The sequence below is a fragment of the Giraffa tippelskirchi genome, chromosome 2, assembly GCF_054371585.1.
Source record: "Giraffa tippelskirchi isolate mGirTip1 chromosome 2, T2T-mGirTip1v1.2.pri, whole genome shotgun sequence".
Taxonomy (NCBI): domain Eukaryota; kingdom Metazoa; phylum Chordata; class Mammalia; order Artiodactyla; family Giraffidae; genus Giraffa; species Giraffa tippelskirchi.
This window is the reverse complement of record NC_137276.1, coordinates 82,081,871-82,099,130: the sequence shown is the minus strand read 5'-3', so window position 1 is coordinate 82,099,130 and position 17,260 is coordinate 82,081,871. Positions and strand designations below refer to the sequence as shown.

Genomic DNA, 17,260 nt, shown 5'->3' with positions numbered 1-17,260 from the left:
TGAGCGACTAAGTACACACACACACAGATCTTGGTTTACAATAATATTAATTGAAGAGAGAATCTGATATTCAGGGTGGAGAGAGGTAGCTATGAAATCAGAAAAACAATGTAATTTGAGGGAGGAATCGATTGAGGGAGTTAAAGAAATAAGCTCAGCTTAAGACAAAACTTTACAAGCAAATAGAGACGAAAGATGAGGTGGTTGGATATCTTTCCTTACCATTTTCTCCCCTGCAACCCCACTTCCTCAATTCTCTCTTCTTTCCTCCCTGCCCCTTCTCTCAGTTTGATTTTCCTTCTACAGCCTTTCTTCAGGCCCTAGAACAAAGGATGGAAATGATTAGTACTTAGATGAACTACCTATGAGTTAAAAAAAATTTTTTCTAATGCATCAATGCAGAGAGCTAACTAAAATTTGCATTGCTTTTTGTTTCCATTTTAATTTTAAAAATAACATGGTATCATCAAAAGAAAACTTTTGCTCATATTCCTACTACTTTAAAACACCTAATTTCATTTTTCTGTAACACCCTCCTGGCATGCCTGTCTGCAGAAAAATTGCTGTAAAATTGTCAGATTAGGCCACATACCAGATACATTTTCCAATTCTTTCACTTAACAGCATATCACAATTATTTCCCATGTGATATCTTAATAATCACAACTGACATGCCATAACATCATAGTAAATCATGATCATTGTTTAATATTTACATAATGTCACAACACACTGATTTCTCTTAATTAATCATTTTTCTTTGTGGCACAATTTGATAATATCCAGTTCTGCAGTTTAACAACAACAACAATCATTGAACATCCTGGCTCTCTCACTGAATTTCTCACTCAATTTCTCACTGAATTGGTGGCTTTAGGGTACATTCCTTGCAGTGCTATTCTGGGGTCAATGATTAAAAACACTTGCATGCCTTTGCGGAGAAGACAATGGCAACCCACTCCAGTACTCTTGCCTGGAAAATTCCATGGACAGAGGAGTCTGGTAGGCTGTGGTCCCTGGGGTCGCTAGGCGTTGGACACGACTGAGCAACTTCACTTTCATGCACTGGAGAAGGAAACGGCAACCCACTCCAGTGTTCTTGCCTGGTGAATCCCAGGGATGGGGGAGCCTGGTGGGCCGCCATCTATGGGGTCACACTGAGTCGGACACGACTGAAGCGACTTAGCAGCAGCAGCATGCCTTTTGATATGTATTTACATCATGTATTTAATTGGAAAATGAATGCTGAGTTTTCCAAACAAACTGCCACACGAAGTTGTATCAGCTTGCTGGTTTTAAAATATATATTGGCTATTTTGTATTATGTTCACACTATGTAAATGTATACTTATGTGTACAGATAAGCCAAACTTATCAGTCTTCTTATGAAGACTGTATTCTTAGCAGTGGGGAGCTATAATATTATGCACGAGGGCAGGATTCCTATTCTCCTCCATCCCCTTTCAGTTCCTGGGACACTCTCAGCCTACTGAGAACACCAGTGAATGCACCTTGCTGGGTTCTGGTTGCAGGGGAGGAGAGGTGGTGCACTAACGCCTTTTTCCAGAATATTCCTGTAGGCGGAAGGAGTAGGAAGTGTTGTTAAGGCCTGAGAAACAGGACCCAGCTGCTCCTCAGAGCTCTGTAAGAAGCGGGGAGGTTGCCTTGTGGGCTGCTGTCTCTCCTCTTTCAGGTGAAGCCACAATTTAAATATCTCTGGAGGAGCAGAGATTTGATTTCATCACTGTAGCCTGCTGCCAACTCTCAGCAGCTGGCAGGGCTGCCAACGAACACGTCCAGAGATGGATTTAAAAGAGAAGGAAGATGGAAATAGCTCTTTCTTGCCGGCCTGCCTGCCTTTCTTTTTTATCTTTCTCTTTCCTTTCTGAAGCATTAAAAAAAAAAAAATCCGAACATTATGATTCAGAACAAGATGTGTAGCTTTACAAGGAGCAAAGATCAAGTTCCAGCTTCCAGGCCCCTCCCCAGAGCTGCGTGTTGGCAGCCCCCTACATGCTCTCTCCCAGCCTCTACCAACTGAGATTAGCTTAACCTGGAAGCCGGAGTAGGAGCCAGGGAGGGACGGAGGCAGGGGCTTGCCTCACAGGATGGCATCTCTTTTCTAGTCAGCTGTGGAAGGAAAATTCTGTTGTTCATCCTGAAGTGGTAGGTGATGAGGCTGGGCTTGGCTCTGTTAAAGAAGTGACCACGTCTTTTTAAAAAAATTCTTTTCCCTTATGGTTTATCACAGGGTATTGATATATAGTTCCCCATGCTATACAGTAAGACCTTGTTGTTTATCCATCCTATGTATAATAGTGTGCATCTGCTAACCCCAACCTCCTAATCTTTTCCTCCCACCTCCCGCTCCCCCTTGGTAACCACAAATCTGTTCTCTGTGTATGTGAGTCTGTTGCATAGATATGTTCATTTGTGTCATATTTTAGATTCCACATATAGGTGATATCGTATGGTATTTGTCTTTCTCTTTCTGACTTACTTCACTTAGGATGATAATCTCTAGTTCCATCTGTGTTGCTACAAGTGGCATTATTTCATCCTTTTTTATGGCTGAGTAATAGGCCATTGTGTATATATACCACATCTTCTTTGTTGATGGACACTTAGGTTGTCTCCATGTCTTGGCTATTGTGACTAGTGTAGCTATGAACATAGGGGTACACGAATTAAAGCTATTACAAATAAAACCTTTGAAAACAAACAAAATTTTTAAAGAAATAAAGGAAGGTGTCATATCCCTAAAGCTGGTGATTATGAAATAAGAACATGTAGCTTTGAAAAGAGACTATTTGGATATCTTGAACACAAAAACAATTTTGCAAAAGCAACAGATTCTTTATTGGGAACTTTGGAAGTTAGGACATGAGGGAAGAATACCTGAGGGAAAAAGTGTGAAGTGTGCTTGTATATCTAGCCAAATAATCATTTAAAAGCGGGAGCAAAATAAAGACATTTTAAGTCACATGAAGACTTTGAGACGTTATCATCCATATTTTCCACTGAAAAACTACTAGAGGTTGTGTTCCTGTTAGAAGTTGGAAGAATGCAGCAACAACAAGGGTCATACAAGAGGTAACAGTGAGAAACAGTAAGTAAAATGTACTCTTGCTTCAAAAACAGCCTTTTATTAGAAACATGGACCTAAATTTGCAGATAATATTTAATGTACAGTGTCGAGATGAAGGAAGTGGGGCTTGAAAGTCTGTGTACCTGAGGAAGATAAGAAATGTGTTACAGATCCTGGTTTATGCTGGGGGAACCTGTTGGACCACATGAAATTACCAGTTTTTGTAAATTAAAAATGTCCCAATACTGGCAATTTCATGTGGTTCAACTGAATTGATACTGCTTTACTCTACAGATGAAAAGATTAGAAATGTAATGGATGACTTTCAAATCAATAGAGGGAGAAATGAGAGTATTTCACAGAGAAGGAAACAAAGATGTTTAAGTTGCTTTGGATGGAACCCTGGCCCAGGTCCCACATGAGACTTCCAGGTCCCATGTTCCCACTGGAACTTATGCCTTTGGTGCCAAGAATCACCCCCTGGTGGTTCATATGGACCCTGATGTTTCTCCTTTGGCAACCAGAAATGTATGAGTGGTGCAGATTGAGGAGCTGGTCATATACCCTAACCTCTGGGGTTCCCTCCCCTCTGCTGTCCAAGGGGCAGAAGCTCAGATCTTCAGGAGAGGTCAAATGGAAACTTTGGTTACAGACCATACCCCTAGCCCCACATACAAAGGGCTGGAGCTTCTTGTGGGAGGAGTTGAGGGACTGTCAGCCCCACATCTTGTGCTTTCAGGTGCTCTGAACAGGCAGAAACAGCCCTGGTTTGGGCAGAAGTGCCCCTCTAACCCCCACCCCTACCCCAACCAGGAAAGGACAAATGGAGATCAGGGTGGGGCCTGGAGAAGAGAGATCTGGGCAGGCCCCGAGGAGGCCTCTGCTAGAGACCTAAGGTGCCCCAGGGGGCTCACTCAGTGTGCACGAGCAGGGGTTCTGCAGAAAAAGAGAACCAGTGGGAGATATAGATTGAGGGGGTGGGGGTTAGAAAGAGAGAGAAAGGGTGACTTTAAGGAATTGGCTTACAAGCTTATGGAGATTGGCAAGTCTGAAATCTTCAGGGTGAGTGGGGAGGCTGGAGACCCAGGGAAGACTTGATGCTGTAGCTCGAAGACAGTCTGGAACTGCTTCCTTTCTCTTTGGGGCCTCTCAGTCTCTTTCTTGAGGCTGTCAACTGATTGAATGGCCCACCCACATTATGAATGGGAATCTGATTAACTCAGAGTCTACTGATTTAAATGTAAATCTCAGCTAAAAAAGATACCGTCACAGGGGCATCACAACAGATGACCAAATATCTTGGTACTGTGGCCCAGCCAGGTTGATTCATAAAATTAACCATCACCTTATGGTTGGTTCCAGTTCATCAGGGGAGAGGTCAGATGAACATTTCCCATGTTCCTTGTGACTCCAAGGCTGTAGAAAGCAGGAAGGTGAGAACCAAGGCTTGCAAGTCATGCTCTTGAGATCTTACTTGAGTACCGAGAGTGCCTAACTCTGCCTCCCGTCCTCCCTGCCTTTTCTGATAGAATACAGCAAATGTCCTCTAACAACATGGGTTTTAGGAGGTAGCCACCAGGAGGTGGCTCAGATGGTAAAGAATCTGCCTGCAGTGCAGGAGACCCAGGTTTGATCCCTGAGTTGGGAAGATCCCCTGGGGAAGGGCATGGCAATGCACTCCAGTATTCTTGCCTGGAGAATCCCATGGACAGAGGAGCCTGGCAGGCTATAGTCTATGAGGTTGCAAAGAGTCAGACATGACTGAGCAACTGTCACTTTCACACTTCATGATCCACAAAGTCCACAGGATTTGGAAACCTGGCTTTAAATTCCATCTCCACCATTAATTAGTCTTACAACCTTGAGTAAGTGACCAAATCTCTCAAAGAATCAGGTTATTAAAAATAAATGGTGAGATTTGGTAAGATAATATGGGTGGTCCCTGGCACAAAATAGGCAATCAACAAGTCCCAGTTCTTCCACTTATCTGAAGGAAGGCTAGGAGAGCTCTCTGGGGCCCAGTAGTGGGTCCATGAAAATTATCTGGCTGTATCAAGGAAAAAGATAACACACAGAATTGTTAATTCAGGTGATGTAAATATTGGTCTTTGGGGATGAACAAAATTTCTTTGGAGATTTTCTTTTCGATGGTCTATCCCTGTCTCCTCGGAAAATATGTAGCTCTGGGATGTGTATACTGGACAGCAGGAAGACTTTAAATGGAGACTCCTAGGTTTATGGGCAAGCTTTGTCTATAGCTGGCAGCATGGCCTCAGCTAAGGACTTTCACATTTTGGGGACATCTGTGGGCCATGGTCTTTAACTTCCTCTCCAAATGTAATATACCACAATGCTACAAACAACTGTTTACATACTAAAATAAACAAAGAAGCATGTCATCTGATAGTTGGCATCAAGCTGTGTTTAGGTGAGAGGTGTAATGCGATGTGACTCAGCAATAGGACTGCATGGTCTGCAGCTGCAATATTAATTATTCCTGAGAGCAGATGTGGATCATTAACAAGTTTTGCCTCTTGTGTGCATGTGTGCTAAATTACTTCAGCCATATCCAACTCTTTGCGACCCTATGGACCGTAGCCCACCAGGCTCCTCTCTCCGTGGGATTCTCCAGGCAAGAATCCTGGATTGGATTGCCATGCCCTCCTCCAGGGGATCTTCCCCACCTAGGGATCAAACCCGTGTCTCTTTTGTCTCCTGCATTGGCAGGCAGGTTCTTTACCACTAGCGCCACCTGGGAAGCCCCATTTGGCCTCTTAGTGCTCCTTTTTGTGTGTATTGGTGCGTCCTTCTTCCCCTACCTCCTTTTAGTCTGTATATAAAGAGTCTAAATTCTATTGACATAAAGTATGTATTCTGAATTCTTTTAGAAATTTCAGCTTCTTTGGAAATCCTGAATTCTCCACCTTTTTTTTTAATCTTTCAGAATAATCCCTGGCTCCCACCCCCGCCACATAAACCCACCAAGAATTCCTTTCAATAATGCCATTTTGAATTTGAAATCACCAACTCAACATTATGAAGAAGAGGATATTTTCCCTCAGGGGGATACCAAGCACCTAATCCTATTTTGTAAGAGTTCAACATTCTCGGGTATTTATTTGAGTTCTCTCTGCTTCTGAAGTAGCCAGGACTCAGCCTTGCCATCCTGTGGTTTGGGCAGGCTCCATCTGGCAATTCAAGGTTGAGACAGGTGGTGTGAGAGAAGGACGTGCCCATGGTTTGAAGGGGCAACTTCTCCCCTAGGCCAGTGCTGCTCACATGCTGTGATTCAATGACACAGTCCCCAGGCCACAGAATGACCAGTGTGGGCAGTTAAATCCATGGGTAAGTGGGCCATTGACTCACAACTGAATCTGCAAAGGTTGCAACTGAAGGTTGCAAAGAGTTGGACATGATTGAGCAACTAACACTTTCACACCTGGCAATGCACAAAGTCCGCAGGATTTGAAGACCTGAGCTCCTCCAGTTTATACCCTGATTCTGACTAACTCTGTGCCCTTAAGGAAGACAGCCAACTTCTTTGGACATTAATTTCCTCGTGTGCAAGAGAGAACAATGGACTAAGTCGGGGCAAGATTTAGTGCGCATCACTAACTGTCCAACTAGCACAAGGAGCAGACATGACTAATCAACTGTAGCACGGTGACACTCAAGTAAGCCATTATTAATTGATTGGAGTCAGCACATAAAAGGGCATCTATTTGTTATGCTTGCACAAAATAATGTCTAAGGTTTTCAGTTTGTTTAAAATAAAAAAAAGTGAAATAAATTGTCAATGGGCCAGACTTTCCTCTACCTAGAATTAGGAAAGTCCTACTTGAAGCAGGGGAATGGGTAAAATGACCTTAAAATTTCTCAACATATCTATAATCGTGTAGCAATCAAACTCAAGTAAGCCAACATTTATTAAATGTGTACTATGGTTAAAGTCTGCTATTCAGTGACACTGTAATACAAAGATACAGCCTCTGGCCTCAAGAAACTAAAAACCAGCTACAGGAAGCAGATAGAAATGGAAGGCAGAAGGATCTGAGGTAAATAGCAATCAAAGCAACATGTGGTAACCAAGATTCTAAAAATTATTTCTTACCCTGTTTTCAATACTTGAAGGACAAAATCTCACTTGTATTTACTTGTACTCATTGTAACATAATCCTTTCAACATCTCTTCCGGAAGTGTTTTTATTATTGCAGTTTTTCAGGATGAGGAAACTGACTCAATGAGATTTTTTAAATTCCTCAGATTTACACACCTAGTTAGTAGCAAATTAGGATTAAAACCCAGGTGCTCAGGCTTCAGGAGGGAATTTCAAAGGGATTAGGGTCAATGTCACAGAGAGTAGACCCTTGGCTTGGAAAATGAGAATGATTTTAATGGGCCAGAAAGACAGCAGGGGGAACAGAGCCAGCCCTGGGCAGAGTCACGAGAGGACACAGGGGCTCTGGGACCATGACTTCACAGGCTCCTGTCCCACGACCAGCATGCCCTACCAGCTGCAGGTCCCTGGCTTTAGCAGAGGCTCAATAAATGTTGGTTTTAAACAAGGTAGGTAGAATGAATTATAAGGTGATGGGGTTGGGGGGTAAATCTGGAGACAGATTTTACAGGACTTAGGATGATAGCTACTGAGTATTGACCAGGAAACCAGTCTTGTGGGGTTCTGAGAAGACCTGCCACATGGCTGACCTCATTTCTGGATGCCGATTCAGTCCTAATATGATGAAGGTAGATCGGGCAGGAGGCTCATAGAGTAGTTTGGGATCAGAGGAAAGGAGGAGACTCCAAAAAGGACACTTGGGGACCCGAGGAAAGGATGCAGGCTTGTGGGTATGTGTGTGTGTGTGGGCAAACTGAAGATGACCCCAGTTTGTAATCTGGGTGACAGGGAAGATGGGGTGGGCAGGACACACACCCCCACACACATACACTCATGGACACATACACTCATTGATCTGATACTAAACCATTTACCACCCTAGTGGAACACATTTTAAGGCAATGAGATCTGATTCCGCAATAGACTGGCTCATCAGATTTACAAACTGGAAAGTGAATCTAGCAAAATACAACCCCCAGAGTTTGAGTCATTGAAGCAGATACCATGTAATGGTGGGTAGGTCCATACAGAGCCAGAGCCAGGGGTTAACGACAACTGGGCATTCCCTTCTAGAAGCTGCAGACCATTGCCTTTGATTCAATGATCTCAAGCAGCACATTTCCAAAGCAGTCAGGGAAATCTGCCTGAACACACAGCCAATGCCAGGAAGCAGTAAAACAGTACAGAGATAAAGGTAATGTAATAAGCTAGCAGAATCCACCTCGGCAGCAGAGAAAACCTATGAGCTAAACAGCTCTGGGTCCAGTTACCATGGCTGGGTCTAAGCGCTTGTCCTGGGAGGGTGACGATAGGGTTAGCCTCCCTGGGACTGATTCCCTCTGAATCAGAGATTCTCTCCTTCTCTGTCGAGATGCTCAGACAGGTATGATTTGGGCATCATGTCCTGGCTCCCCCTACTTACTAGCCATGAGAGTTTGGCAAGTCCTTCAAGCTCAGAGCCTCAACTGCTTCTTTCATAACACAGAGATGTTAGGGAACATTCCTCCTAGGTTGTTGTGAGGATGATGTGATTGTACGGTTGGCACAGTGCCTGGCACCCAGTTAGGACAAAAAACCCACCAGCCGTGGTCAAATTACCAGACTGATTCACAGTTCATGTGTGGATATGTTGACTACATGCTTTAGATCTCAGACAATTTTCAGGGAGATTTTTATCCATCAGATTTCGGTTTATTTATAATAGATTCTGGCAGGAATCTTAGAGAATGAATCCAGAATATAATGCATGTGTCTCTACTTGTATTTCTATACAAAGCAAGTCTTTGCATTGGGAGTGAATATATAGCACACATGGACATGAAATGGTTAAACAGCAAGTCCCGAGGAGGAGAAGGTGGGCAGTTTTCAAGCCAGCTGCTCCAGCCAAGCGGGTGGTTGTGACAAGCACAGGAGACTCTGTGGGTGGACACAGGTCCTGTGAGTCAAGAGATTTTTCTGGTAGTCTTCAGGCTACAATTCATTGCCAACAAGATCTGGGGCATGAAGGGAAAGGGAGATGGAGAAAAAGAGAGGAAGGGAGAGGAGGAGAAAGATTGATTTTACCCCGCTAGGGAGAGAAGTTTGCAGTACAAACACTGAAGATGACCATAAACTTTCTTAAACTCCGGGATTTTGGCCAAAATTTGCAGCAAATAAGAGCAGATACAGCCAGAGCTACCCAGATGCTGTTGATAGAAATTCGAGATATAGCATAAAGACATGCACCCGTTGGCTGGGCTCTGCCACTGGGCTCTTCCTTGACGCCAGCTCCACGGTAACAGGTTTGGGTTCTTCCACACCGGCCGCCAGAGGGCGCTAGTAAACCCAGGAGGTTAGATCCTTGTCCCGCAGGCCCTAAGGGGGTCTACAGGGATCCCATCCTCTCCCTTCCTGAGTTCCCTGCTATCAGTTTTCTTGCGGTTTATCAACTGGAAAGGGAGTCGGCTCCTAAGCCCAACCTGGTTGATCAGGTCCCTGAACTCCTCCACCAGTTTCAACAGCTCCTGCTCCATAGGGTCTGCGCACTGCTCCCAGGTGTCCTGCAGCAGTTTTGCACCAAACTTCCTGGCTTCTCACCCTGGCCCTCCAGTGACAGTGAGACTCTCTGCGGCTGCTGGCCAGGCCTCTTTCCAGACCCTCCTCTGTTGACTGTGGCCTTCAGCGTGATTCCAGGTTAGCTACCCCGCTGGACGCAGTGACTGCAGCTTCGGGCCCTCCTAGAGGAGGAGGCGCCGGTGTTCAGGTCAGTGCTCTTCCCTCACCGCGGAAACCCCCAGCTGCGCTTCCAAGTTACAGACCCCAAGTCTGAGAATTCTCTACAATTTATATATCAGCTCATACACAGATAGGGCTTAATCCGCCTACCAATGCAGGAGATGCAGAAGAGTCGTGTGCTATCCCTGAATCAGGAAGATCCCCTGGAGGAGGAAATGGCAACCCACTCCAGTATTCTTGCCTGGAGAATCCCATGGACAGAGGAGCCTGACAGACCACAGTCCATGGGGTTGCATAGAGTTGGACACAACTGAACATGCATACACAGAAAAACATTGAGGCCTCTCTCAGGACCAAGGATGTAATTTGTGAGGCCCAGTGCAAGATGAAAGGGTGGTGTTCTTTGTCCAAAAATTATAAAAAATTTCAAGATAGAAGAGAGTAGGAAACCAAGCACTGGGCCCTTCTGAGCCAGCCCTGGCCTCACTGAAGGAGGAGGACAAAGCCTCATCCAGGGGCTGAATCAGAGCTGTATCCAAACCACACCACACTGTGATCACCTGTTCTTCAGCGTTGCATGTTGTGTGTGTGTGTGTGTGTGTGTGTGTGTGTGTGTGTGTGACTGTACACTTACGACAACTTTATTAAAAGGTATACTAAAGGACCCTGCCTTTAGTAACTAGCTTTGTTGCTGTCACTGGAAGCCCCATGTTGAAGAACCTCTTCAGATTATTGTTACAGTGAAGGGCCTACACTGGGTGGCCCTGAACACAGTTGTGGCCTAATTTCTGTTGCAGGTGGGCTGGCTGAGCAGCCACCCTAATTCTTGACCAACACAGGAGGAAACTGGCCAGATGGGTGGCCAGGTTATTGATGATCTTCAGGCTATAATTTGAAGGATATTTGGAGTAAGTCCTTGAATGTGCTTTGAATTAATCCAGACCTCACTTTGGCAAGAAATAAAACAGGGTCATATTGACTCAATCAGCAGATATTCCACTCATCCAGGGAATATTTCCCAGGCAAGAATGCTGGAGTGGGTTGCCATTTCCTTCTCCAGGAGATCTTCCTGACCCAGGGATAGATATTAGGTGTTACAAGGACTAAAATGAATGTTACTAAACCAACTTGGGTCCTCTTACCCGTGTGTGTGTGCTAAGTTGCCTCAGTGGTGTTTGACTCTTTGCGACCCCATGGACTGTAGCCCACCTGGCTCCTCTGTCTGTGGGATTCTCCAGGCAAGAATACTGGAGTGAGTTACCATGCCCTTCTCCAGGAGATCTTCCTGACCCAGGGATCAAATCCGCATCTCTTGCGTCTGCCTGCATTGGCAGGCGGATTCTTTACCACTAGCACTACCCGCGGAGAAGGCAATGGCACCCCACTCCATTGTTCTTGCCTGGAGAATCCCAGGGACGGCAGAGCCTGGTGGGCTGCCGTCTATGGGGTCGCACAGGGTCGGACATGACTGAAGCGACTTAGCAGCAGCAGCACTACCCGGGAAGCCCTCTCATCTGTGCAGTAAAGCCAATTTCCTGACACCTGGTTGTAGTGTAGGAAAGAGCAGCATTTACTGCAGGGCACCAAGCGAGGAGTACAGAGCAGCTAGTGCTCAAAAGGCCCGAACTCCCTGGCGGATTTCAGGGAAGAGTTTTTAAGGGTAAGGTGAGGGAGAGAGTCTTAGGGAGTGAATGTGTGCAATTCTCTGGTTGGTGGCGAGGTCACAGGGTGTTCCACAGAGGTTAACATCATCAATCCTCAGGCTCCAGGAGGCCTGGGGGCTATGTGCTCATGGTCATCATGTAGTTAATTTCTTCCATCTGATGAGGATTTTAGTATCTGTAAAACAAATCAGGAATGTGTATCAGACATTGTTATCTATGTCCTTCAGGGAAGAACTAAAGATTCTGTGATTCTGCTATATGGCTGATAGATTACTTAAATTGTTACCAGTTCTCCTGGCCCAATGCCACCTTTTGATACTATTACTACATGTTCAAATTCTTCCAGTCATCAGATCTTGAGCCAGCCTTTTGTGGCTAAGGGGAGGTCTGGGAGACAAAAGCTTTTCTACAAACTAGAGGCAGGGGAGGGAGCCTGCCCCTAGAAGGACCTATAGGGTGCTGCTTGGTTACAAAAGGACTAAGACATAGCCTTGGCTCTCAGGGTGGCCCAGGTGCACTTCAGCAGGCTGCAATGTAAACCTGATGGGTTGGAGGGTGGTCTGTCTCTTTGTTCCTGGGAAAGTGCAGATCACACAGACTGGGGTGGGGGGTGTAGAGAGGAAGAGTGGGCGGTACACTGTGGGGGAGCCAGTGAGATGTACAGGGTCAGATGCAGCAAACTTGGGAAGACAAAGATGTTTGTCTTTAGCGGGAGTCAATGGTATTACGTTTGTGTCTAAGCTCTGGGGTGACGCTTTATCTTTCCCTCCTTCCAGTCCAAGACATCAGCCTCCCACCTGCTCAACTCCCTTATAATCCTTTGGGAATCTTCTCCAGACCTTCTCTTCTGGGGAAGACCCTATTTCCCTTTTCCACTCCAAACCTCGATGAGTTGGCAAAGAGTAGAGAATTAGACAAACTAATTTAGGGATTTTTAAAAAATGTATTTTACTGAAGTATAGTTGATTGACAATGTTGTATTAATTTCTGCTGTACAGCAAAGTGACTCAGTTATATATACATATGTGTATATATATATATATATATTCTTTTTCATATCCTTTTCCACTAGGGAAAAGGATATTTAATGTAGTTCCATGTGCTGTACAGTCGAATCATGCTGTTTATCCATCCTATATGTAATAGTTTGCATCTGCTAATCCCAAACTCCCAATCCATCCCTCCCCAGCTGCCTCTCCCCCTTGGCAACCAGAAGTCTATTCTCTATGTCTGTGAGTCTGTTTCTGTGGATAAACTAATTTACATTAAGGACTGTATTCATTGGCTAGGGCTGCCATAATAAAACACCACAGATGGAGAGACTTAAACAGCAGAGATTTATTTTTGCATAGTTCTGGGGACAGGAAGTCCAAAATCAAGGTGCAGATAGGGTAGGTTCCTGAGGCCTCTCTCCTAGACTTGGGGATGGCCACCCTCTGCAGCCTTTTCATGTAGTCTTTGTTCGCACATATCCCTGGCATCTTTCTGTATCTCCAAATGTCCTCTTCTTACAGGGATACCAGTCAGACTGGATAGCACCTGGCCTCATTTAATGTTCATTACCTCTCTGAAAGCCCATTCTTGAAACACCGTCACATCCTGAGGTTCTGGGAGTTGGAGCTTCAGCATATGAATTTGGAGGGACACAATTCAGTCCATAACAGAGTTAATGAGAAAGGATCTTCTCCTCATAAAAATCTTTGCATTTGTAAAGAGGACGCAGGAGGGAACCCTGTAAAGCAAAGGATGACAGAATGAAGGACGGTAGATTTTAGCATCTCAGGACCAGTTGGGTGTGGGGGTGGGTGGGGGTGGGGGTTGGGTTTTTGGCTGGGAATCTTCCTGGCACCCTTCACAGACCAACGTATAGGCAGCCACCTGCTCTGCCCACGAACACGGCTGGTGCTGGGCAGACAGACCACATTTCATTTTCTTCCCGGATTCCAAAGAAATCAACCGGTCTCACCTCCCTGCCTCTAAGGAACACCAGTATATTTTAAAATAGCTCGTCGAATGGCAGCTGTTTCAATTCTGCCTGGAGAGCTGAGCCACCATCCTCATCGACTGTTGAGTGTTACAGGGAGAGGCACGATGTGGCCCCAAGGAGGTGAGATTGTCAGAGTGTTCTCCAGGGCAGGGCCCAGCCTGAAACAGCTGCCCCTCCTCAGAGTCAGAACCCCTTCTGCGCTCCAGCTGTGGCATGCTGTGGAGATAAATTGCTGCTAGGTCCCTGTGGGGAAGAGAGAAAGAAAGGGGATTTTGAACTTTGGTGTGAAAAGAGCAGGGTTCCTGCCATGGGGCATTCAGAGACTGAGTGCTGGGATATGGGATTTAGAACTGTGGGCAGAAAACAGCCAACTGAGCCCAGCAGAGATCAGTTCCTTTTGGGGGAGGAACTCCACCTGTGCCCCCCCTCAGGAGACTGGACTTCCTCAGCCGCTCTCTGTGACTCATCCTCGCGCCTGGAAAGGACAGAAGCCTTTCATTATCCTCTTGTTTGTAGAAAATGGGTCTGTGTGTTTAGCAACTGTAAGCACTAGAATTCAGAGACCTACTGGAGCTTTTAAAAACACAGTACTTGACAAACACAAAATCATCTTCTCTAGCAAATCAGAGAGGATTTCCTTCACCCTTGCTGATTCAAGAGGAATGCCCTTTCATGTCTAGATACACATACAGGCTGCTAATTTTGGGCATTAAAAAAAAAACAGATGAAGCCTTTTGCTTCGGCCTCTGTCCTTGTTCACAGAACAGGATGCTCACCACACAACCAGGCCGTCATAAGAAGGATTCTTTCTTCTCAGTTTTCTTCTTCTTTTTTTTTACAGTAGAAGAATATTTAACCTCATTGAAATGGCCATAGTATATTTTCACATTTAAAATATTAGATTATAAAACAGTGCTTATAGTATAATCCTTTCTGAAAAAAAATTACCTTTTTTTTTTACATTTTAAAAAATTTTCGTTGGAGTATAGTTGTGAAGAACTGACTCATTGGAAAAGACCCTGATGCTGGGAAAGATTGAAGGCAAGAGGACAAGGGGATGACAGAGGATGAGATGGTTGGATGGCATCACCGACTCGACAGACGTGAGTTTGAGCAAGCTCCAGAATTGGTGATGGACAGGGCAGCCTGGCATGCTGCAGTCCACGGGGTCGCAAAGAGTTGGACATGACTGAGCGACTGAACTGAACTGATAGTTGCTTTATAATGTTGTGCTAGTTTGTGCTAGTTTGTACAGAAAAGTGGATCAGCTATATGTATACATCTATCCCCTATTTTCTAGATTTCTTCTGTTTTCATACAGTTCTCAAGCTATCGTCCAAAGACTGTGGTTTGTTTGTTTACATTTATCACATGCCAGCAGCCTGCTAGGTGATGGCCCAGAATCCTTAACTGACTGCAGCCTCTGCCAGTAGGATTCACCGGCTGAATTCCCCACTCACACAAAACCTGGAGTAGTTCCTCTCCATCTGCCAGCAGTGGCAACCAGAACTGCTGCAGAATGGTTGAAGTTCAGAGAAGGCTGGGCTTCAAACAGCCAGAGAGATGAAGAAGTTAGATTTTTCCCTAAGATGGGATTTTTAGTCATTTGCCTGAAAAATTTCCATTGCTTTGTCAAGCTACAGCTATCTGTAACAAAGGAAGTAGATAAAAGGTGCATTCTTAGAAATGAAAGAGATGTCCACCTTCAGTAAAGAGGAATAGGAAATAAGAATAGAGGGACTTCCCTGGTAGTCCAGTGGTTAAGAATTCACTTTCCGATGCAGGTTCAATTCCTGGTCAGGGAACTAAGATCCCACATACCACAGGATGACTAAGCTTGCATGCCTCAACTAAGACCCAATGCAGCCAAAAATATAAGTAATTTTTTTTAAAAAAAGGAGTATATATAGAAAAGGTCCTAAAGAGAAAGAAAGATTCTATTGCCTGATTTAAAGAAAGAAAAGATTTCCTGATGGCTTGGGTTGAAATAGGAAGGAAATGGTGAGAACGAGATGGCAAAAGCAGGTGAAAAGGACCTATGTCTGGGTAGGCTGTGGTACACAGTGGCAACAACCCCAGTGTGTCAGTGGCTTCAAACAGCACAGGTTTCTCATGTGTTAAGTGTTCCTCGCAGGTCGGCAGGAAGCTCTGCCTCTGTGAACACCTGGAAACGGGGCTGATGGAGGCTCTATATTGACACTGAGAAAAGGAGACAAGAACATATGCTGAACTTATCCTTAAGACAAGTGATGGTCACATGTCATTTCCAAGGCAAGGCACCTGCTCACATCTGACTTCCAGGGGACAGGGAAGTGCAATCCTACTGTGCTTAGAAGGAGAACCAGAAATTCTGGTGAGGAGCACTATTGACTCCCACAGCAAACATCCCAGACTGAGGGAAGGATAGGAGGGAGACGTGGGTGACTGTGATGACTGAAGGATGGGGGTAGACTTTGGATGGGGGCTGAAATCCTGAGGTCAGTATAGCCTTGCTCCTGTAGGCTGTTGCGTGGCCATAGAATTTTTTTTGATTGTGCCGGCTTTCTCTAGTTGCGGCATGTGGAGGCTTCTCTTGTGGAGCTTGGGCTCAGCAACTGCAGTTCAGTTCAGTCGCTCAGTCGTGTCCGACTCTTTGCGACCCCAGACTGCAGCACGCCAGGCCTCCCTGTCCATCACCGACTCCCGGGGTTTCCTCAAACTCATGTCTATGAGTCGATGATGCCATCTAACCATCTCATCCTCTGTCATCCCCTTCTTCTCCTGCCTTCAATCTTTCCCAGCATCAAAGTCTTTTCAAATGAGTCAGTTCTTTGCATCAGGTGGCCAAAATATTGGAGTTTCTGCTTCAGCATCAGTCCTTCCAATGAAAATTCAGGACTGATTTCCTTTAGAATGGACTGGTTGGCTCTCCTTGCAGTCCAAGGGACTCAAGAGTCTTCTCCAACACCACAGTTCAAAAGCATCAATTCTTCGGCGCTCAGCTTTCTTTATAGTCCAACTCTCACATCCATACATGACTACTGAAAAAACCATAGCTTTGACTAGATGGACCTTTGTTGGCAAAGTAATGTCTCTGCTTTTTAATATGCTGTCTAGGTTGGTCATAATTTTTCTTTCAAGGAGCATGGGCGTAATTGCCCCGAGTCATGTGGGATCTTAATTCGCTTACCACGGATCAAATCCATGTCCCCTGCATTGGAAGGTGAATTCTTAACTATTGGACCACCAGGGAAGCCCCATGGCCATAGAAATTCTCTCTCTCTCTCTCTCTCTCACACACACACACACACACACACACACACACATGCAGCCATGGATTCTCATCAGCTAAGTAATATCTCTTCAAGCATTACTTTTGCCCCATTCCTTCTCTCTTTCCTATCTGGGACATCAGTTTGACTATGTTAGAACTTTTCACCATGTCCTTTTTGTTTTTTATTTTTTGTATTCTCTTTTTGTCTGTTTTTCATTCTAAGTATACATTTTTTGGCCTGGCTTTTACTTTATAAATTTTCTCTTTTGTTATGTTGAATCCAATGTTAAACCCTTCTAATATGGTGTTAATCTCAGTCATAGTAGTTTTCCATATTAGAATTTACATTTGGTTCGTCTTTTATAGTTTTGAATCATGATTTCCACTTATTCATCAAAATTCTTAATCCTGTCTTTTACATTCTTAAATATATTT

General features: G+C 44.8%; 1 protein-coding gene across 14 annotated transcripts in view; it reads left to right on the top strand.

Annotated features, from left to right (window-relative positions):
- MTR (5-methyltetrahydrofolate-homocysteine methyltransferase) overlaps positions 1-17,260 on the top strand; it is a 246,445-nt gene that overhangs the window by 150,867 nt on the left and 78,318 nt on the right. For 6 of the 14 annotated variants that reach the window (XM_081569325.1, XM_081569307.1, XM_081569309.1 and 3 more), the window contains one exon: positions 6,033-7,037. The exons of 3 other annotated variants lie outside the window; for them this stretch is intronic. In XM_081569325.1, coding sequence (XP_081425451.1) covers positions 6,033-6,089 — 57 coding nt within the window. In that variant the 3' untranslated portion in view covers positions 6,090-7,037. Of the gene's footprint in view, positions 1-6,032; positions 7,038-17,260 lie in introns of those variants that run through there. 5 more of the 14 variants (XR_014076593.1, XM_081569319.1, XM_081569308.1 and 2 more) reach the window with 2 other exon arrangements.